The sequence below is a fragment of the Ornithorhynchus anatinus genome, chromosome 4 (assembly GCF_004115215.2).
Source record: "Ornithorhynchus anatinus isolate Pmale09 chromosome 4, mOrnAna1.pri.v4, whole genome shotgun sequence".
Classification (NCBI taxonomy): domain Eukaryota; kingdom Metazoa; phylum Chordata; class Mammalia; order Monotremata; family Ornithorhynchidae; genus Ornithorhynchus; species Ornithorhynchus anatinus.
Genome location: NC_041731.1, coordinates 10,270,434 through 10,293,718, shown reverse-complemented (window position 1 = coordinate 10,293,718; position 23,285 = coordinate 10,270,434). Strand labels below are relative to the sequence as shown.

At 45.1% G+C, this 23,285-nt stretch overlaps 1 protein-coding gene across 3 annotated transcripts in view; it reads right to left on the bottom strand.

Moving 5' to 3' along the window:
• HECW1 (HECT, C2 and WW domain containing E3 ubiquitin protein ligase 1) overlaps positions 1 to 23,285 on the bottom strand; it is a 255,082-nt gene that overhangs the window by 179,648 nt on the left and 52,149 nt on the right. For all 3 annotated transcript variants that reach the window (XM_029063053.1, XM_039911702.1, XM_039911701.1), the window contains exon 2: positions 1,444 to 1,501. In XM_029063053.1, the coding sequence (XP_028918886.1) occupies positions 1,444 to 1,470 (27 nt within the window). In that variant the 5' untranslated portion in view covers positions 1,471 to 1,501. The remainder of the gene's footprint in view (positions 1 to 1,443; positions 1,502 to 23,285) is intronic.

The following is a 23,285-nucleotide window of genomic DNA, read 5'->3' as shown; positions in this document are numbered from 1 at the left end:
GGCAGGGAGGTGATTAAAACTGCCTTTGGTTAGGCCATCATGGGCTTCATCACTGAAAGCTCTAGACTGTAAGCTCAGTGGGGGCAGGGGATACATCTGCCAACTCTTGTCTTGTCGTCCAAGCACTTAATACAGTATTCGGCACGTAGTAAGTGCCCAATAAATACCACTGATTGATACAAAATATCAGTGTTCTGGTTGCACTCTGATAAGGGGCATATCTTCATCTTTCTTTCATTATGCTCACAGGCACACAGGCAAAAATGGGCTCAAGTCTTCACAGATCGTCAACTTTGACAATAAGGAAACGACTTCTTCATTAGTTGGAGGTCTGAGTCAGGCACAGTAAAGCGGACATATTGAAAGTAAATAAGTGAGGCACTTAATGACTCATATCTGGAACATTATTACTCCTCCTTCACCATCCAAAATAATCAGACTACCATGAGCTACTGACCAAGAAATGCTGTCTTCTGAGGATGTCTGCGTGCCATTCTTGGTCCGCCTGACATTGAGGACACTACTGTCTATGTCGTCAGGGCCAAAGTGAAGATTCACAAAGTTGAGGTGGATGTGTGTGTGTGTGTGTGTCTGTGTGCGCATGCATGCCCACGTGCATGCACGCGCAAAACCAAAATGATTTCCATTTGGAACTCCTGGGGAAAAGACAAGGCAGTCTAACACTTCAGCCTTCCAGATAGTGGGCTATCCAATGGATTCATCCAAGGCATTATGTAGACCAGACTGAACTTGTATTCATTTTGGAAGGAATGCTGTTTCAGCACTTCGAGTGGTTCTCCAAAAAACTATCACGCTTTTGCTAGCCATGCTGATTCCAATGGAAGGAAGCAGAAAATCTCAGAACTGTGATATCAGCAGGACACTCTGGAGGACTGTTACGAAAGGCTAGTGCTACACCTCCTGGACACGGCCTACAGAGTCCATGCGTTTCCCAGAGAACCCTGCTCAGGTCGTAACGCTCATCTCTACGGCCAGTCGATGCCGAAGAGGATACCGAATTTCCACTTGTAAATGTCAGAGAGTGAATATGGGTGGCCAGATGTTGCAACTGTGGTTCAGCTTGGAGTCATACCGAGTAGCTGATATATTCCAGTCACCTACTGCTCCCTCGTCATCATCTTTGGAGGACTGTTCAAGGACAGCAGGGTAAGGAATACTTGCAAAATGCTTGATAATAAAGGTGCATTCTTGTGCATAATGTGGGGGCTTATCATGCAAGCCAAATCAATTCCAAATGAAGCACAGTCAGATTTCTAGAAGCACTGGATCTCAAATGATTGGTCCTACACTCCAGAGAAGTAACAGGAGGGGATGGGGCAGGTTGCGAGGCCCGCTGAGCTGTGGCACATTCCATTATGAGTGGGAGTGGATCTATAATGGAATGGTATGGATGGTTTCTTATAATCAGAAAAACACACTGACCTTAACACTACACAGGTGCAGCAGCATAATGACCCACCAATTGTAAGCGCGTCAATTCCTGGGGAAAAGTTCAATGAGGTTAACTCAGCATATATCACAAACAAGCACATCAGTGACATAACACACAGAACATTGGAAATGGCACCCCTTTCCCCAGCCCATTCCTGCCCAACACTTGCCTTGGGTCAACTACTTAAGGAACGCTAGATGCCCAGCTCCTCTGGGGAGCCAATAGAGAGAAATGACACTTCTCCTAAGGATGACGTCAACCCCAGTGAACCCTTCCGTCGGTTTCTGTCGGCTCTTTGGCAGTTCAGCGTTCAAGCCAGAAGAGAAATGATTTTTTTTTTTCTTGCTGCTGAAAGGAGCAATATAGAAATTGCAGGGGATGGGGAGACGTGACACTCCAACCTTCAGAGAGGGACCCAGAGGGGACCAAAAAAGATCAGAAAGACTAACTCTCCTTCAGGAAAAATCCATTAGGCAAGTGTTGCTCTCTTTCTTGCGGGGTAGGTCAAACACCTGCCTATGATGCTGGTGATTTAATCACTTTCAAATTCTTCAGTTCATTATCGAGGGCATGTCCCATGTAATGGTGAGTTTGCCTGAGACTAAAAGGTCCACTCAGCTCCCAAAGCTTTTCCTCCTCACTTCCCTAGAGGTGGGGTAAGTCCTCATCCAGGGGATGAGCAGTAACTGTCTCCAGCATCAGTCAATCAGCAGTGTGGCCTAGTGGATAGAGCGTGGGTCCGGGAGTCAGAAGGATCTGGGTTCTAATCCCAGCTTCACCACTTGTCTGCTGTGTGACCTCGGGCAAATCCTTTCACTTCTCTGTGATTCAGTTATCTCATCTGTAAAATGAGGATTCAGATTGTCAGCCCCATGTGGGACATGGACTGTGTCCAACCTGATTAACTCATATCTAACTTGAGAACAGTGTCTGGAACATAGTAAATGCTTAAATACCATAAAATCATCACTGCTGTATAAGCAGCACTAACTGGGTGCAGAATACTGGACTAAGTACTTGGGAGAGTACAGCACTACAGAGTTGTCATCAAACCAGCTCACCGAAGGGTCTGCGGATCTAGTTCAGTTTCCAGCCCAAGAGATGAAGTACTTAGACTTCAGCACTCCAAAAATCCAGCTAAGCTTTGGTGACCGGTGAATTTCTCTAGGAAGTAGGAAGTCACCTTCCCCCTAGCTTCTCAGACACCACTCAGGAGTCCTACTCTCTTCAACCTGGTCTGAGAGGCCTGCTGTTAGAGAGGGGTAATGGTTTAATATTGATTTCATTCATCATACACACACACACACACACTCCCACACTGGGTAAATAATTACGGGGAAGAAACAATCAGAAACAATCTATTTTTGTAGTACTAACCCCCGCACGATTTTGATCCGAGCAATAAAGCAATCCCCTCCAGCAACCTTTAACTTGATTAACCGCCAAACAACGACGGGAAGCCAAAATAGCAAAAAGAGAAGAATCCAAATAGCCATGAGATTGATTCCCTATTATTATGCTTAGGAGAAGCAGCATGGTCTAGTGGATAGAGCAGGGGTCTGAGAGTCAAAAGGACCTGGGTCCTAATCCCAGCTCTGCCACTTGTCTGTGTGGCCTTGGGCAAGTCACTTTACTTCTCTGTACCTCAGTCACCTCATCTGTCAAAGGGGGATTAGGACTGTGAGCCCACGTGGGACAGGGACTGTTTCCGACCTAACGCATCTAGAAACGACTCAACGGCAAAAGACAAGACCCCAGTGCATAGCACAGTGCTTCAAATGGCAAGCGCTTAAAAAACCATAAAAATTAGTACAGTGCTCTGCACACAGTAAGCACAAAAAATAATGACTATGGTATTTGCTAAGTGCTTACTATGTTCCAAGCACTCTATTAAGTGCAGAGGTTGATACAAGCGGTAAATACAATTTCTTGATTAGACTGAACGCCAAGTAGGACAGGTGCTATGTCTCATCTAAGTATCTTACATTTATCCAGAGTTTAGCACAGTGCTAGGCCAGTCAAGCTGGAGGAAAGTAAGGAGCGTACTCTAACCAAATCAATCAACGGTACTTACTTGAGCACTTGAAGTGTACAGAGCACCGTACTAAATGCTTGCAAAATACACTACAACAGTCTACCAAGTGGAGCCCTACCTACAAGGAGCTTACAGGCTATGTGGGCGATAGTCATCAAAATCAATTCTGGAGAGGCGAAATAGATTATTAAAGCTAGGTAGAAAATTAACGTGGGGCTAGGATGAGTATCGAAGGGCGTAAGGGGTACGTAGCCAAGCACATAGTTGACATTGAGGGGATAACAGATAGGGAAAATGAGGTTTAGTCAGGGAAGGCCTCTTGGGGGAAATGTGATTTTAGGAGGGTTTTGAAGGTGGGAAGGGTGGTGATCTATCTGATATGAAGTGGGAAGGAATGCACTGGGACTTTGGAGAGAATATCTGGATTTAAGAAATTTGAAAGCGCACACTTGCTAGGAATTTTTGCTTAGTCTCAATGCCGTGGATGAGCATCGTCAAATGAGTTAATCGGCAAAAACGCCAAACTCCGCTTCCCCTTAAGGGAGGGTTTTAGAGGACAGAGCCACTTTCATTTGGCTTATTATTGATTTTTCTCAAAAAAGAAATTCTGAAATTAAAATTGATTGAGTGGCACTATATTTCAGTCTGACCCTAAAGTCCATTTCAAATAGAAAGGAAAATACAGAGTTGGGATCACCTTGGAAAGGGAATCAATATGGATCAATGTTAGGTGTTCCCTATGTGGCAAATTGGGCTAAGCAGTGTGGGATAGACACTAGATAATCAGGTCTGACAGAGTCATTGTCCCATACTGGGGCCCACAGTTGAAGAGATAGGGAGAACAGGTATTAAAGCTCCATTTTACAGACGATGAAACTGAGGCACAGAGACCTTAAGTGACTTGCCCTTGGTCACCCAGTAGGCAAGAGGCAGTGCCCAGATTAAAACCGGTAGCTCCTGCCTCCCAGTCCTACATTCTTTCCATCTAACTCTGTGGGACTGTACTCTCCCAAGTGCTTAATACAGTGCTCTGCACATAGAAAACTCTCAATAAATATCACTTAATGGATAGGCCACGGCCTGGGAGCCAGAAAGCCTGGGAGTCAGATCCTGGTTTTAATTTCGACTCTGCCACTTGTCTGCTGTGTGACCCTGGCCAAGTCGCTTAACTTCTCTGTGCCTCAGTTACCTCATCTGTAAAATGGGGATTAAGACCGTGAACCCCATGAGGGACAGGGACTCTGTCCAACTTGATTAGCTTCTATCCATCCCGGTGCTTAGTACAGTGTCTGGCTTATAGCAAGCACTTAAATCCCGCAATTATTATTATTATTATTACCTTTGATTGATTAGGGCCTTATGTGCCTCATATTCAACTTCTGGTCAGCTCTGATCCCTGGATCCCTATTCTACTGGACTTGTGCCTAACCGGTTCTTACCCTCCTGATTTGCCTTTTTATTTTCCTTTTAGTCCAAGTGTCTTATCGACTTTCCTTCGTCCCTACTGAATTCATCCCATGTTTGTATGATCATTTTTCTAACTCTGAATTGAAGTCTCATCTTCCAAAGTACTTGCGGCCTCACTTCACTTAATAGTATCTACAAATGTGATTAAGATTACAGAAGACAACTGAATAAATGAAAACCATTAAGGCAACAATAATGAACTACCAGAGAAGAGACAACACACTTTATGTGGCATATGCAAATTATACGCAAATACACCTGGGGATTTCTGTAACTATTCCACATATCTGGAATGTGGCCCTGAAGGAAATTCTAGTGGAGGCATCTGCTCCAGCTGTTGACTTCCCATTATTTTTTAATGGTTTTTAAGCACATAATAATAATAATAATGTTAGTATGTGTTAAGTGCTTACTATGCGCAGAGCACTGTTCTAAGCGCTGGGGTAGACACAGGGGAATCAGGCTGTCCCACGTGGGGTTCACAGTCTTAATCCCCATTTTACAGATGAGGTCACTGAGGCCCAGAGAAGTTAAGTGACTTGCCCACAGTCACACAGCTGCCAAGTGGCAGAGCCGGGATTCGAACCCATGACCTCTGACTCCAAAGCCCGTGCTCTTTCCACCGAGCCACGCTACTTCTCTATATGCCAGGCACTGTATTTAAGCGCTGGGGTAGATACAAGTTAATTGGGATGGAAACAGTCCATGTCCCACATAGAGCTCAGAATCTTAATCCCTGTTTTACAGATGAGGTAACGGAGGCACAGAAAAATTTAAGACACTTGCCCAAGGTCACCCAGGAGATAAGTGGCACAGCTGGGATTAGAACCGTGCGTGGCCTAGTGGGTAGAGACCAGAACTAGGAGTCAGAAGGACCTGGGTCCTAATCTCAGGACCACTCTTGTCCGCTGTGTGTCCTTGGGCAAGTAACTTCACTTGTGTGCGCGCCTCAGTTGCCTCAACTGTAAAATGGGGATTAAGACTGTGAGCCCCACGTGAGACATGGGCTATGTCCAACCTGATTAGCTTCTATCTACCCCAGCGCTTAGTACAATGTCTGGCATATAAAAGCCCAACAAATACCACCCCCCCCGCCCCCGCAAAAAAAGAACCCTGATTCCCAGTCCCAATCTCTACCCATTAGGCAACACTGTTTTCCTTTCTGGTCAGGGGCTGCATTGGGGATGGGGGGGGTTGGGGGTGGGGTGAGGGTGGGGTGTGTGTGTGTGTGTGTGTGTGAGACATGGGCTATGTCCAACCTGATTAGCTTCTATCTACCCCAGCGCTTAGTACAGTGTCTGGCATATAAAAACCCAACAAATACCACCCCCCACCAAAAAAAAAAAAGAAGCCTCTGATTCCCAGTCGCAAGCTCTACCCACTAGGCAACACTGCTTTCTTTTCTGGTCAGGGGCTGGATTGGGGATGGGGGGTTTGGGGGTGGGCTGGGGGTGGGGTGTGTGTGTGTGTGTGTGTGTATGTGAGACATGGGCCATGTCCAACCTGATTAGCTTCTATCTACCCCAGCGCTTAGTACAGTGTCTGGAATATAATAGCCCAACAAATACCACCCCATCCCCCCCAAAAAAAAGAACCCTCTGATTCCCGGTCCCAAACTCTACCCACTAGGCAACACTACTTTCCTTTCTGGTCAGGGGCTGGATTGGGGGTGTGGGGGTTGGTGGGGGGGGGGGGGGAGGGTGCGTGTGTGTGTGTGTGTGAGAAAGGGGTGGAGAGCACATAAGGAGGTTCAGAGCCATGACCAGAAGTACTCAAGCTTCTACACCTCAAACCCACTCCCACCCTTCTAGCTGTCATGTTTCCCGAGTTGGGGAGAGAGTGACCTTTCACTGGAAAAGATCCCGGCTTCCTACATATTCAGCGCTATAACATCTCCCCAGTGGGATGATGGTTCTTCTCACATCTAAGGTCATTTGTATCAAGGGTTCAGTCAGCGAAGCAGCAATTCAGAGGCCGTCTCTAGCTTGAAAGGACTGCACATGAAAAAGGATAGTATCTCCAAATGAGGTCACGATAAGACAGTTACTATAAACTGAGTTTTCCCCTACACTTTCTATTTCTGTCCCTAAGTGGGAGGAAACGTGGGAAGGAGGGAAGAGTTACCTCGTGGGAGGGAGGGAAGAAGCTGGCAATATGAAACCCGTGTGACTTTATTCTTACACGGAATGCACCGCGTTCCTGGAGAAATCCAATCCAGGGTTTGCCCTGTGCTTTAGCGCCTGGCTCTGGTCCTGCAGGGCCCATCCTACATCATGACAAGTGGCAAAGAGACTTCTCTCGATCTCTGTTTCCTCTGACCCACCCCTGGAGGAAAGGGCCGGGAGTATTTTACCTCAGAAAGGGGTACGCTCTCCCCAAAACGCATTATGGCATTTGCGGAAGGAATTGAAAGAAGGGGGGCATCCCTTACAAAAGGAGATATCTGGTCATTTATGGGCACATTCATTCAATCGTATTTTTTGGGCGCTGTTTGCAGAGCACTGTACTAAGTGGTTGGAGAGTACAACAACAGACACAATCCCTGCCCGCAACAAGCTCACGGTCCAGACCATCGTCGATGATATTCACGGAGCACTTACTCTATGCTTGGGAGAGCCCAGCAGGGTTGGCGGTCACTTTCCCTGTCCACAACGAGCTTGCATCCGTATCAGAAATCAACAATAACTTCTCCCCAAAGATCTCCCGGGATCACTGTTGATTTTCCGATGTCACCATTTTGTCAGGTGAAACTCCAGCTCTGCACGCTGGAAAAATTATAGATTCGGAAGACAGAATGGTTGCAAGCAGATCTGTCCGGTTCAGACATAATTACCCCTTCCTCCACCCCCTCACCGCCCCCTGCCCATGATGTAATCCCTGGATTCCATGCCCCTGTTTCAAATCTAGTTGCTCCAGAAAATGCCACTCGGGGAAGAATCTCAATACCAAGTGTAGATGTTGCCCGGCAACGAAACTACATTTAAAAAAAAAAAGCAGAAACACACAAAAAATACTTAGACGTTCACACCACAGAACTAAACATAGCCCATTTTCCAAAATCAGAAAAGTTTGAGACTCCTGGAGGCAAAACAGATGACTCATTTTCATTTTTGTCTCCTTTCTTAGGGATCAGAGAAATGATGTTTTAAACTAACACCAAAGAGGTTCGGGAAAAATCTATCAAGCCCCTTCAAATTTTCAACAGCCATTTCTACAATTCAACAGTGTCACAGTAACAAAATAAAGCTATACAAAGTGTTAAGGTGGTCACTTAATTGTCATTTAAAAAATCCTAGAGTAGCAGGACCTCAGTAGTAGAAATAGGAATGATAGTTTTTAGTGCGGATTAGATGTAAAGCACCCAACTAAGAGCTCGGGCAAATCTTGGCCTGCCATCAGCTGACAGGCACAATGCTTGTGGTGACACAGTTCTGCTGGGCAACACTTACGAGGAGAAGAAGGGTGTGTACAGGCTCGTAGAACTTAGTGACCAACACAAGTTACTAAGGGTGCTTTCCCTGGCCTGAGAACTCTCCACTTAGAATTTCTTAAACTTCTCTTTGGTCAGGACGATCGTTAAGACCAACATTTACTAAGCAATTGCACTGCAGATAGGGTACTAATCCACGAGTCCCATGACAAATCATTATCGCCATCATTACGGTATTTACTAAATATATATATCTGAGGTAAATGAGGCACAGAGAAGGTAAGTCACTTGCCCAAGGTCCCTCAGCAGACAAGTAGCAGAGGCAGGATTAGAACCCAGGTCCTTCTGACTCTCGGGCCTGTGCTCTATTCACTAGGCCAAGCTGCTTCTCTGCTGGGTAGCCAGATGCACGCATATTGGATCGGGTCTCATCACCAGGAGTGGAAGCTTTGAATACAATGGACAACTCCGGGCACCAGTTTGCTTATTCGGAGAACAGAATGTTACACACAGAGGAAATTGGTCATGGTCCAGTCCATTTCAACACGATGAGGCCCTTCACTGTTCCATTACCAAAGGGCTTAACTTCCTTTCAATTATTTATTACAGCTGTCTTTCAAATGATTTCACCCTTTTGTCTTCCACATATCTCTTTAAATGGAATTATTTCACATAAGAAAATATGTCAGGAGAGTTTATTTCAGCTCAACTGGAATAACTCAGCTTCTGGGATTAGATATCATTTTTTAGCTGAATCGCTGGATTCCAGGAATCATTTCCTAAGGTCGTTTCTCCTCCCTCAAAGACCCAGAAATGAAATGCAGTTCTACCTAGAAAGCAATTTAACGACATTTTTTTTTTTTTTTTTTGGAAATGATACAGTCTCCTGATATGCTCTGATTCCAAATTCTTCCTCTAGAAAATGGTAGAGAATTCTAATCAAGGCTCTGTCACTTGACTGCTGCCTGACCTTCACTGTGCCTCAGTTTCCGCATCTGTAAATTGGGGATTATGGATCGGTTATCCCTCCCCCTTAGATTGCGAGCCCTCTGTGGAATACGGGCTGTGTCTGCTTTGCTTATCTCTACCCCACGTTCAGCATAACGCTTGGCACATAAAAAGTGTCAAACCACAATTATTCTAATGGATTCCAGTCTTTCCCCTCTTTCTGCCATGCAGATACTGATGAAGAGTTTCTAATTTTCTCTTTCTCGACCCACTTCTTCCAAACCTTTCCAATGATGCTGAACTCGACCTGAGGATTCTTCCAAGCCTTCTCCTCCTTTGTCCTACACTAACTTGAGGAAGAGAGAAGCCACAAATAAGCAGGTCAGATACGGCACTGGGTCAGGAAGGTAACCAACCATTATCTCCTTTGGGCCAATTACTCCCGGTTACTCCCAGTGAAACCCAGGAATTAGGATCCTCATGGGGTGGGTGTCCTTTCATCTCTTCCCAGAAGCCCGTTTTCCAGGCCTCTGTCCAGTTAGCCTAGGGACTCTTGAGAAATTGACATCACAAGAGTCCCTAAGCTAATTGGACAGAGGCCTGGAAAATTGATGTGTCATAACTCTGCCCCCAACCAGGATCCCCTGCCCCTCGAGACTCATGACATTTGGCTGGGCTCTCTCTGTTTTTCAACTTGAAAAATTCCTCCACCATAAATCTGTGGTGGAGAAAGAGTCTTAATAAAACTCCCCAACAAAGCTGTCTGCTCAACATAATAGCTGATCCCTGGATGTTTTCATTAAGATTTCTGTGACAGTCTATCAAAACATTTTCCTCGTACAGTAAGCAATAGGATGGAACCGAGTTATCTAAAGCAGATGGATCTAAGTCTGCTCTCTGGAACCTCTGCAAAATGCCTCCTAGTGATTCAACTCACTCTAGGGCAGGAGAAGTGGGGTGATCGCAGGGTGTGGGGTGGGAGCAGATTGAGACCAGAGCAGGAAGAGTGGGGTGATCTGGGGACAGATTCAGACCCATACTGTGCTTCTGCCGTTCACCCCAAGGCATCGATAAACGACAGCCCCCGACGCCAGTTGCAATTCCATTTTTGGAACCACCCATCCGTCAATCTGGAGAGTCGTTTCTTGAGATGAGACTTGCTGCTGTCGTACTCTCCCAAATGTTCAGTTCCGGGCCTGGCACTCAATAAAGGCCCCTGGTTGATTGAGATCTCAGAGGGGACAGAGGGACATCATCCAAGAGGCATTCATTGCGGTTGCAACTTGCTTTGAAAGAAGTTCCCTCATTCCCTCTAGACTGGAAGTTCCTTGCGGACAGGGAATGTGTCTACCAACTCTGTTGTAAGGTACTCCACCAAACGCTCAGTAAGGTATTCTGCACATGGTAGGTGCTGAGTACATTCCATTGAATGAGTGGTTCCTATTCTCCTTTCCAGAAGGGCTGATGAAAAAGCCTGAAATTTCCCATTCAGTTGTATTTCCCACTGGAGGAAAGGCCTCAATCTCTTTTTACCCATGGGTCAATAGGATGTTAACTCATGGCATTCTGGGAACTCTGGATTTTGGCCAGGGATCCTATCATTTTGTACTTTCCCAAGTGCTTAGTAATAATAATAATAACAATAATCATGGTATTTGTTAAGCGCTTACTATGTACCAGACGCTGCTACTAAGCGCTGGGTAGATTGGTTGGACACAGTCCACGTCCCACATGGGGCTCAAAGTCTCAATCCTCATTTAACAGATGAGATAATTTTGGCCCAGAGAAGTGAAGTAACTTGTCCAAGGTCGCACAGCAGACAGGTGGGGATTAGAACACACGACCTTCTGACTCTCAGGCCCGGGGTCTGTCCACTTGGCCTTCAGTGCCCTGCACGCAGTTCGGCCCTCAAATACAATTGATTGATACTGTCGGTGTGGGACTGCCTTCAGCTTCATCCATTAGGACTCAGGTGGCAGCCAAAGGGTGGCACATTAAATTCCCCCTACTTGGGAGAATTCCCTGTGGATTGGCTTTCCCAGGGTCCCACACTATTTCTTCACACTTGTAATTTTGTGTCAGTTTTAGCCCCTCTGCGAAGTCAAAATCATCACTGAACAAACTTCAGGCACACCACTGAAAATGCCTCTTGTCTTGTACAGGGTCCCGGTGGTAGGCGATACCTTATGAGGGCTCACGCATTGAGATAAGCCACGTGTCTCCACGGTAACGTCAGCCAGAGAAAGGCCTGGGGACTGTGAGAGAAAGGATCCTGAAGGAAGCCCCTGGCTCCCAACAACTATTCTGGGTCAGTTAACCAATTAATTAGAAGTTGTGGTAATAAGAGCATTTACCGAATGCCTATTCAATCGTATTTATTGAGTGCTTACTGTGTGCAGAGCACTCTGCTGAGCACTCGAGGAGTATAACATAACAGAGTCGGTGGACACGTTCCCTGCTCACAACGAGCTTACAGCTTATTGTGTGCACAGCACTGCACTAAGGCCCGGGAAAGACTAGGCAGGTGACAATTAATAATAATAATAATAATGATGTTGGTATTTGTTCAGCGCTTACTATGTGCAGAGCACTGTTCTAAGCGCTGGGGTAGATACAGGGTCATCAGGTTGTCCCACGTGAGGCTCACAGTCTTAATCCCCCTTTTCCAGATGAGGTAACTGAGGCCCAGAGAAGTTAAGTGACTTGCCCACAGTCACACGGCTGACGAGTGGCAGAGCTGGGATACGAACCCACGACCTCTGATTCCCAACCACGTGCTCTTTCCACTGAGCCACGTTGCTTCTCCAATTACGAAGTGTATTATAATCCTCTAACCAGCGTTTGGTGGTGCATTTTGAATAATTTCTACTCCATAATTTTTAAAGAGGCAAAGAACTGCAGCATTTTTCTCTTCTGTCACAGTATATAAATTTTGTCCAATTAGGCCCTCTTCCTCCAAGTGCTCACATCTCAGAAATATAGCATTTGAGTGCTTACTGTTTGTAGAGCACTCTAAGTTCTTGGGAGAATACAATAGAATCAAGTTGGATTGTAAACTCCTGTCCTCAAGGAGTTTACAATCCAGTGGGACCCTTATCAATCTCCTTTTAGGAAAAATTGAGACTATCATTGCTCTAAGCTGCACTTGGATCTTTGACCTCTGGGCATCTGATATCTGCCCTACCCCCAACCCCACAGTTTTTATGTAAATATCTTTCAATTATATATTACTATTTATTTATATTAAGGTCTGTCTCCCTCTCTAGGGTGTAAGCTCGTTATGGGCAGAGAACACCTCTGTTAATTCTGCTGTACTGGACTCTCCCAAGCACTCAGTACAGTACTCTGTTACCGACTGGTACATTTCAAGCGCTTAGTACAGTGCTCTGCACATAGTAAGCGCTCAATAAATAAGCAGCGTGGCTCAGTGGAAAGAGCCTGGGCTTCGGAGTCAGAGGTCATGAGTTCGACTCCCGGCTCTGCCACCTGTCAGCTGTGTGACTTTGGGCAAGTCACTTCACTTCTCTGTGCCTCAGTTACCTCATCTGTAAAATGGGGATTAACTGTGAGCCTCACGTGGGACAACTTGATTACCTTGTATCTATCCCAGCGCTTAGAACAGTGCTCTGCACATAGTAAGCGCTTAACAAATACCAACATTATTATTATTATTATTGTTATTATTATTGAAGGCATGAATACTCTGCACAGAGTAGGTGCTCAATCAATACCATTGATCGATTATCACTTGCTTCCCAAACCTTCTATCTGTGGACTCAAAGTGGTTCTGACTTGGAAGATTCTGATCCTCAGGAGTGTAGGAAGGGAGGACGGGAAGCTGGTGCCGAAGCAGCGTGGCCTAGTGGATAGAACACGGGCCTGGGAGTGAGAAGGGTCTGGGTTCTAATCCCAGCTCTGCCACTCATCTACTGTCCGACCTTGGGCAAATCACTTCACCTCTCTGTGCCTCAGTTCCCTCATCTGTAAAAGAGGGGTGAAGACTTTGAGTTCCATGTGGGACATGGACTGTGTCCCACCTGATTAATTCGTATCTACCCCAGAGCTTAGTACAGAGCCTGGCACACAGTGAATGCTTAAATACCATTTTTAAAAAAGTAAAATATGGTCATTTGCTTCAAAGGAGAGCTCTGTGCAACAAGGCTGCTTGGCACTGAACTGTCATCGCAGTGTCCCTGTGGTTGGCAGCATCTACTTTGCCAGCTATAGCCTCCAGAGCATGATTTGTTGCTCTTCCTGAAATGCAACACTGACACTCACCAGCTTCAGAAGGCCTATGACTTCGCTCTGCACATATTCAGTTCATTGACTTCCCTCTCAATCCTAGTGCTCAGAGGACTTCAAAATGTGGGCTCCACAGCACAAGCTTAAACTCCTAAAAGTGTCGCGAATAAGCCGAGCCATAAATGGCTTTTAAACATAGGCTTCTAAATGTAGGTTTCCACTGTGAATTCTATTTCTTCCGACTTTCAAATGGGCCAAATTCATTATTGTAGCTGATGCCATTTCTAATTTATTTTGCTTCAGAGCAAGAGAGTTCCCTGCAGCTCGTCTATTTAAGTATTTAATTGCTTTGTAGAATCTTAAATAGAAGGGTTTACCATGCAATTGGATCAGCTGATGAAGGAAAAACGTTTTCCATTTTGTTCTAAGTGTAAAACAGTGTGAGGGCCAGCATTTGCAGCCTACTGGCTCATTCCTTTGGAGAATTCATTTGCTCACATGTCTTCAACTACCATCTCTTTGCGGGTGATTTCCAAATCTACATCTCCAGCCCTAATCTCTGTCCTACTCCACAGTCTCACATTTCCTCCTGCCTTCAAGACATCCCTATGTGGACGTCTTCCCGACGACTCAAACTTACCATGCCCAAAACAGAACTCCTTATCTTCCCACCCAAACCCTGTCCTCCCCTTGGTCTTCCCATCATTGCAGACGACAACACTCTCCTTTCTGTCTCACGAGATCGTACACTTGGGATCGTCCTTGTCCCTTTTCTCTCGTTCAACCTACCTATTCAATCTGTCGCTAAATCCCGTAGGTCCTACCTTCAGGACATAGCTAAAATTGACCCTTTCCTCTCCATCCAAAACTACCATATTCATCTAAGAACTTATCCTAACCCACCTTGATTACTATATCAGCTTCCTTGCTGACTTCCCTACCTCCTGTCTCTCCCCACTTTGGTCAATATTTCCCTCTGCTCCTCAGATCATTTTCTACAAAAACGTTCAAGTTCACATTTCCCCACTCCTCAAGAGCATCTCGTGGTTGTCCATCCACCTTCACATCAAACAGAAACCTCTCACCGTCGACTTTAAAGCACTCTATCACCTTGCCCCGTCCTAATCTCCCTAATTTCCTATTGCACCCAGCCTGCACACTTCTGTTGCCGAATTGTATATTCCAAGCTCTTAGTACAGTGCTCTGCGCATAGTAAGCGCTCAATAAATACTACTGATTGAATGAATGAACTTCACTCTAATGCCAAGCTACTCACTACATCTCGATCTCATTTATCTCACTGCCGACCTTATGTTCTGCCTCTGGCCTGGATCGCTCTCCTTCTTCATATCTGATAATTATCCTCCCCAGCTTCAAAGCCTGTTAAAAACACATTTTCAATATTTGCTCTTTTTTTATTCACCCCTTCCTCAGCCCTACGGCATTTATGTATATATCTGTAATTCATTTATTTGAATTAATGTCTACCTCCTCCGCTACACTGTAAGCTCGTCGTAGGAAGGGAACACTACCAATTCTATTGTATATTGTACTCTCCCCAAAACTTAGTACATTGTTCTCCACACAATAGGCCCTCAATAAACTGATCGACTGATAATCAATCGGCAATTATTCAAGACTTCAGTATGGCTGTGTTCAGGGTCATGCAAACCAAAGAAGGGGTTCAAGACCTCATCTGAGGGACTCATGGCTTACTACACTGTGGTAAATTCAATATAGTCCTTACCTCAAATGGACTCACACTGTGGCCCATGAGGAGGAGATATTTAATCCCCATTTTACAGATGAGGAAACAGGTTTAGAGAAGTTAAGTGAGTTGCTCCAGGTTTCACAACAGACAATAATAATAATGTTGGTATTTGTTAAGCGCTTACTATGTGCCGAGCACTGTTCTAAGCGCTGGGGTAGACATAGGGGAATCAGGTTGTCCCACATGGGGCTCACAGTCTTAATCCCCATTTTACAGATGAGGGAACTGAGGCACAGAGAAGTTAAGTGACTTGCCCACAGTCACACAGCCAAGTGGCAGAGCTGGGATTCAAACTCATGAGCCCTGACTCCAAAGACCATGTTCTTTCCACTGAGCCACGCTGCTTCTCCAACAGACAAGTGACAGAGCTGGGATTAGAACCCAAGTCCCCTGTCTCTCAGTCCTGGGCTCTTTCCATTAGGCAACATGGCTCCTCATGAACTCTACCCACCAGTGGGTCCAAAATATTACAAGTATTTGGGGAGGAGATGGGGAGTGGGCCTAGGAATGGGGGTGGGAACTAAGGTAGCATTTCCAGGAAACCCTGGGAAATGAGAGAGAGGCAGAATCTGGTCTTGAGAAAGAGGTTGCTAAAGGTATTCCCCTGGGCTGGGGATACCGGAATTCTAACACACTAACCCTGTTGGCATCCTTTTAGAAATTGAGAAAATCGTTGCTACTACTGCTCATTTTACTTACTCTTTAATTTTAGTTCCAATCCTCTGTTGCTTTTTTGAGGCTCCTTTATCACCAACAAGGAGATGCAGCATGGCCTAAGGGATGGAGTAAGGGCCTGGAAGTCAGAGGGACCTAGGTTCTAATCCTGCCTCCGTCACTAGTCTGCTGCTTGACCTTGGACAAGTCATTTATATTCTCTGAGTCTCAGTTACTTTATCTGTAAAATGGAGATTTAAGACTGTGAGCCCTGTGTGGGACATGGACTGTGTCCAACCTGATTAGCTCCTATCTACCCCGGCACCTTGTACAGTGCCTGGCACATGGTAAAGGCTTAAGAAATACCATTAAAAAAAGAACAGAAATTATGACAGATCCATTGCATTAACGCATGTTGAAATATTTTTAAAAAATAATTAAGAAAAATTGTATTCTGCATGACAAAAGACTGGATATTGAAATGGAAATGGAAAGAAGAAAGAGAGAAGTGACCAAGAAACAAATACTCTTTGCAGGAAACATAGGCGGGCTCATAGTATTTGGTGTCCATTTGAAGAAGTAAACAGATTTTTTTTTTCTTTTCAATGAAACCCTATAGGGATGTGAGAAAAATCTAATTTTAAGAATATGGGTGTTGAATGCTGCGCTTCCTCCTCCACCACCTCCTCCTCCCAAGAATTAGTGAAAACTCAAGGGATGATTTGAATAAGCTGGCTGGTTCAATAATAGTGGGGAGGACCTTTCTAATACATGGAAGTTGACGCAGTGCAATGTAAAACATTTATGGTTGCTACAGTGATCATATGTGAAATAAATATAGCATTCTCAAGCCTAGCAATACCAATCTACCATCAATTGAGTCTAAATTCCATTTGCGGAAAATTGTTCAGAATGCTGACCAGCTGGACAAGAGAGATATTTGCATAACGATGCTGGACAAGAATACGCCCCCACCAAACAATGAAATTTATTTATTAAGCACTTACTGTGTGCAGAGCACTGTACTAAGCACTTAGGAGAGTACAATACAACAGAGTCGGAAGACATGATCCCGGTCCACAAATTTACAATCTGGTGGGGGAGACAAGTTCTAGCCTGTCCTATGCATCTCAAAGTCCCGTAAGAAATCAGGGTTCTCATTGGCCATTATAATTTCTGTTTCCTTTTGCCAGGACCTCATGTTGGAGAAAAGATATTAAAAAGCCCTGGCTAAATGATGGTAGTGATAGTTATAGAGTAAACAATTATCTTCTTCTCTATTACAGTGGGATATAAAAGCTATTAAACAAAAAAAAAGGGGGGGGGGGAACCACAAGATAGAAAATTGTATCTCTTACTGCCTAAATGCCATTACTCTTTTTTTAACTCAAACAAGCTTCCCAAAACAAAATTCTGTGTCTATAAAGCAGTGTGCTTTCGGGAGAATAAATTATTGCCAGTTCAGCAAAGGTTCAGCAATCTCTTCAACTTTATCTGATTGATAGTGACAAGACAACACCAAAGTGTCTATTAGTAACACAAGGAGACTGTTAACTTCCACGCTGAGTGAAATGATCATTATCTGCCACTAGCTGGTTTACACATATTGTAATAAAAAAAAAAATTGCTCCTAGGTAATAGTGATTGCAAACAATCCCCCAGAGTTTCCTGTGATGGAAACAGCAAGCAGAATGGCCTCGTGGAAAAAGAATAGACCTGGAAATCAGAAGACCTGGCTTCTAAGTCAAGTTCTGCCACCTACCTGCTATGGGACCTGAGCCAAATCGCTTATCTTCTCTGGGCCTCAGTTTCCTCATCTGTAAAATGGGGCATCAGTACCAGTTTTCCTTCCTACTGAGACTGTGAGCCCCATGTGGGACAGGGACTGTTTGCAAGATGCTTAACTTCTATCTGCCCCAGCACTTAGGACAATGCTTATCCCACAGTAAGGTCCTAAGACAATAATGATAACAGTGACGATAAAATATATTTTTTTTCCTGAAACGAAATCTCTTTCTCATTAGATTGTAAGCACATTGAGGACTTGGATAATATCTAATTCATTATATTTTCTCTCAGTACAGTGCTCAGAACGGAGTAAGTGCTCGATAAATACCACTAATGGATTCCCTACTCCCATAAGCAGTTTCTGGTCATGTTCAGTCCTCAGTTTGCTCCCACTTCTGGTTGTCTCCTACTGCTCTATTCTTGCCCCTCTACACTGTAAGCTCTCTGTGGGCAGTGAATGGGTCTGTTCATTGTTACACTGTACTCTCCCAAGTGCTTAGTGCAGTGGTCTGCACACAGTAAACACTCAATGAATACAATTGAATAAGTGAAGGCTTGTGATTGTTTGCTCCGGCTCAGCAGAAAGAGGAATACATGCAAGGACCCAGTATTCTGAAACTGTGAAACTGGAGGGGAAAGAAAAGCACTCTCAGTAGACACGAGTCATTCAGCGTGATGGACGGGACCTGCCTCTGAACAGGCCAGGCTTAATTGTCAACACTCAGGCAAGTCCCAGGTGAAGCAACCTGACGCTTCCCGAGGCCCGGACCACTATCGCTGACTTGGAGCGGAAATCCCTAGAGCCTGGAGAGTCTGGCAGAGGAGCGAGAGAAGCAGCAGAGAATCCCAGGCTCAGAAGCCCTTTGGGAACTGCACACAAGCCCACAAAGTCAAGGCCAAAAATCCATCTGTGCATCCTGAAACAGAGGACTCTTGACAGATCTCCAAATATTACATCAAAATTCGCCCTTTCACGGACCTCCTTGGGTTGGGGTGATTTGTACATATTCTGTAATTTATTTATATTAATGTCTGTTTTCCCTTCGAGACTGTATGCTCACTGTGGGGAGGGGCTGTAATAATAATAATACTGGTATTTAAGCGCTACGTGCAGAATGTGTCCGTTTGTTGTTATATTGTGCTCTCCCAAGTGCTCAGTACTGTGCTCTACACACGGTAAGCACTCAGTAGATATGACTAATAATAATAATAATTGGGGTATTTGTTAAGCACTTACTCTATGTGGAGCAAATGTGCTAGGGTAAATACAATATAATCAGGTCAGATGCAAACTCTGCCTCACGTGGGACTCACAGTCTAAGAGGGAGGGATAACAGGTATTTCATTCCCATTTTACAGATGGAGAAACTGGCATACAGAGAAATTAAATGACTTGCCCAAGGTCACCCCGAAGGTATTTGGCAGAGCCAGGATTAAAATCCAAGTGCTCTGATTTCCAGAACCACACTCTATCCAGAAAATGAAGCTCAAATGATTTGTGCCATTAAACCATATAGGTACAAGGTATTTTTGGAAGGGAGGGAATGAGGGTCAGTTTCAAATTAATTTTCCAGTGAATTCTGATTCTTTAAAATGGACTAATTTTTATTACCGTAAGGTGAGTTCTCTTGCAGATGGCTAAAGCTGACTATTAATTAGAATCAACTAAGGGCCTGTTAAAAGCTTGAGGAAGGAATCGGCATTTTCCAAAAGTTAAGCCAGAGGCATAACCCAGAGGGTCACCCTGCTTCTGACAAAGTCATCCTCCCTGCGAAACATAGGATGGAACAAACATCTTCTCGGCCCGATGCCTCCTTGCATGGCAACGGTTTTGGGGAAGACTAAGCACTGGATTCAATGAGTTAATCAGGTTGGATACAGTCCCTGTCCCACTTGAGGCTCAAAGTCTAAGCTGAAGGGAGTAGGATTTAATGCCCATTTTTCAGATGAGGTAATTGAGGCAAAGAGAAATTAAGTGGCATGCCCAAGGTCCCACAGCAGACTCGTGGCAGAACCGGGATTAGAAGCCAGATCCTCTGACTCCTAGACTCATGTTCTTTCCACTAGGCCATGTTAATGAAACTTTTGGAATTTAAGTATTTTCTATGTGCCCAATGCTGTGCTAAGCCCTGGGACAGATATAAGAGAAGCAGCGTGGCTCAGTGGAAAGAGCATGGGCTTTGGAGTCAGGGCTCATGAGTTCGAATCCCAGCTCTGCCACTTGTCGGCTGTGTGACTGTGGGCAAGTCACTTAACTTCTCTGTGCCTCAGTTCCCTCATCTGTAAAATGGGGATTAAGACTGTGAGCCCCACGTGGGACAACCTGATTCCCCTATGTCTACCCCAGCGCTTAGAACAGTGCTCGGCACATAGTAAGCGCTTAACAAATACCAACATTATTATTATTAAGATCATCAAGATAATAGTATATAGTAATGGTATTCCACTTCCAGGTCAGTGTCAAATATTAGGATGCATACGGGCATCCTCTCTGGCAACCTCTATGAGATACAAGTCAATGACTGTTCCAAAACTGCTTTGCCCACCTGAATGTGGGATAAGAATGTCAGGTTTCCAGCTCCAAAGGGATGGTGGTAATAGTGTCCCTTGGGTGCTCTGCACTATACTAAACACTTGAGAAGTACAAAAATCTAGAAGTAACACATTTCCTACACTCAAGGAGCTTAAACACCAAGGAAGGAGACAGAAAAATATTTATAAATCTAGAAATATTCAACATAGTGGAATATTCAACTGAATAAACATGTATTCAAGTGGCAAGGGTGGATATAAATACATGCGAGCTAGCGATGACTGATGGGTTTATAAATCTGGAAATGCTGGGGAACAATCAGGAAAGACTGGCTGAAAAGGGTGGGATTTCAGGAGGGCTTTGAATGTGGAGAGAGCCGGGATACCTGGATTTGGTGCCGGGGAAAGGAGTTGCAAATCGAGGCAGCAGTGTGAGCAAGGGAGTGAAGGCAGAGTTGAGAGTAAACTAGTTAGAGGTTATGTTTGGAGGAAGGAAGGGAGTGGCTTGGGGAGAAGCAAGAGAAAGGGAAAAAAAATTGAATGGGGTGAGTTGGTGGAGAGCGAAATTCTTTCCTTAAGACAGAGGGACAGGGGAAGTCAGTGGAGGAATGGGCCAAAAGAAAGGTTATAGTCCCGCTTGGGCCACAGAAGATGAGAGAGAAAATGTCTTAAAGATGTCTGCAAGTCTAACAGAAATAATAATAGTAATGATATTTGTTAAACGCTTATTATTTGCCAAGCACCGTTCTAACCGCTGGGGAAGATACAAGGTAATCAGGTTGTCCCACTTGGGGCTCACGGTCTTAATGCCCATTTTACAGATGAAGTAACTGAGGCACAGAGAAGTGAAGCGACTTGCCCAAGGTCACACAGCAGACAAGTGGCGACGGCGGGGTTAGAACCCACGTCCTCTGACTCCCAAGCCCGCGCCCTGGTCACTAGGCCACGCTGCTTCTCTAATAATAGTTATGGTTCTTGTTAAGCGTTTACTGTGTGCCAAGCACTGTTCTAAACTAATGAAGCTGGACACAGTCCCTGGCCCACATGTCCCACACTCTTAATCCCAATTTTACAGATGTGGTTACTGAGGCCCAGAGAAGTTAAGAGACTCGCCCAAGGTCACACTGCAGACACATGGCAGAGCCGGGATTAGAACCCAGGTCATTCTGACTCCCCGGCCCGTGCTCTATCCACTAAGCCACCCCCTGATTCTCAGCAGAGTCCCTGGCCCGGGATCACTCCATCTAGAAGAGCAATGTAATCCCTGGAGCTCAGCATTGCGATGTCTCTCCTTTCCCTTCTAAAGGCAACCGGCAAGAGCCGCAAAAAGCAATTTCTGTTACTCAACTCTTCCCCTTGGAAATGTTTGCCCAAGCCTAGCGGACTTTGCCCGTCACAGATTGGCCTTCTTAGTCACATATGAACACAAATGGCCCCCATGGAAAGAGGAAATAATTTGTACCTGTGAGAGATTGTTGTCCCTGCTGTTCAACCTACTGAAGCATTTTCTCTTGAAGTGCTCCCTGCATTTGTGGGAGGAGAGTGAATTGTACACAGACTAATACATTCACCGGGAGAAAAAGACTGTGCGAGGCAGCCGAAAACCTTATTAAGGGCGAGAGATTTTCACCCTAGGTATTTGCTGGATAATTTCCCTTTTGTGCAGATGTGCAGGAGAAAGAGAAATTGATCCTGAATAAAGACCAGAGCAAACAGATGCAGATGATTAAAAAAGAGGCCTGAGGAGCAGAAATCATAGAGCATGAATCATTAGCAAATGAGCCCTGAGAGCTAGCAGTGAGGGATAAGGCCTTTCTGAAAGCAGATGGACACATTATATATGCAGAGTTGGAGGGTTTTAGATTTTCTTTGTGTTTTTTTTTTTGCTTCCAGGTAATATGCATTACCAAATGAGCCCTTGATAAACTGAAGCTGTTCATCTGTTTCATTAAAAAATAGGCTTGACTCCGGTTGACATCTCTCCCTTCCCTAAAGGCCTAAAATGGTTGCTCATCCATCTCTGCATCAAATAGAAACTCCTTATCTTTGGCTTTAAAGCACTCAATCAATTTGCCCCCTCTTATCTTACTTCACTGATTTCTTACTACAACCCAGCCTGCACACGTCACTCCTTTAAGGCCAACCTTCTCACTGTACCTCAGTCTCTCAGTTGACTACCTGCCCATGTCCTGCCTGGCCTAAAACTCCTGCTCCGCTCATACAGGACAGACCAACACTCTCCCCATCTGCGAAGCTTTGTTAAATCACATTTCCTCCAAAAGGGCTTCCGTAAGCCCTCGTATCCCCTACACCCTCTCCCTTCTGTGTCGCCTATGCCCTTGGATCTATACCCTTTAAAGCATTTGTTATTCACCGCACCCTCTGCCCCACAGCTCTTACGTCCCTCCCCACGATTTATTTTAATGTCAGTCTCTCCTCTAGACTGAAGCTCCTGGTGGGTGAGGACCATTTCTACCAACTCTGCTGTATTGTACTCAAAGCTCTTAGTACGGTGCTCTGCACATAAGTGCCCGATAAATACCACTGCTTGATTAATCCCGGGAGCAGCAACCTCCCTTAGCATAGGTGGGATTTGGGGGAGGGAGGCAGGAGAGATTACGAGAGGTCCCCTGAACCTTGAATTGAGGGAACAAAACTCCCCTTGGGCCTCTGCCTGTCCCCTATCTACTGTGTGGCCTAGTGGACAGAGCACGGGCCTGGGAGTCAGAACCACCTCACTCCTAATCCTAGCGCACCAACCTGACTTCTCTGTGACCCCGGGCAAGTCACTTCGCTTCTCTGTGCCTCTAGGCTGTGGGCTCGCTTCTAGACTGTGAGCCTGTTGTGGACAGCGATGTGTCTGTTATATTGTACCCTCCCAAGCGCTTAGTACAGTTCTCTGCACACAGTAAGCGCTCAATAAATACGAGTGAATGAATGAATGAGGTAACTTCATTCTACCTCA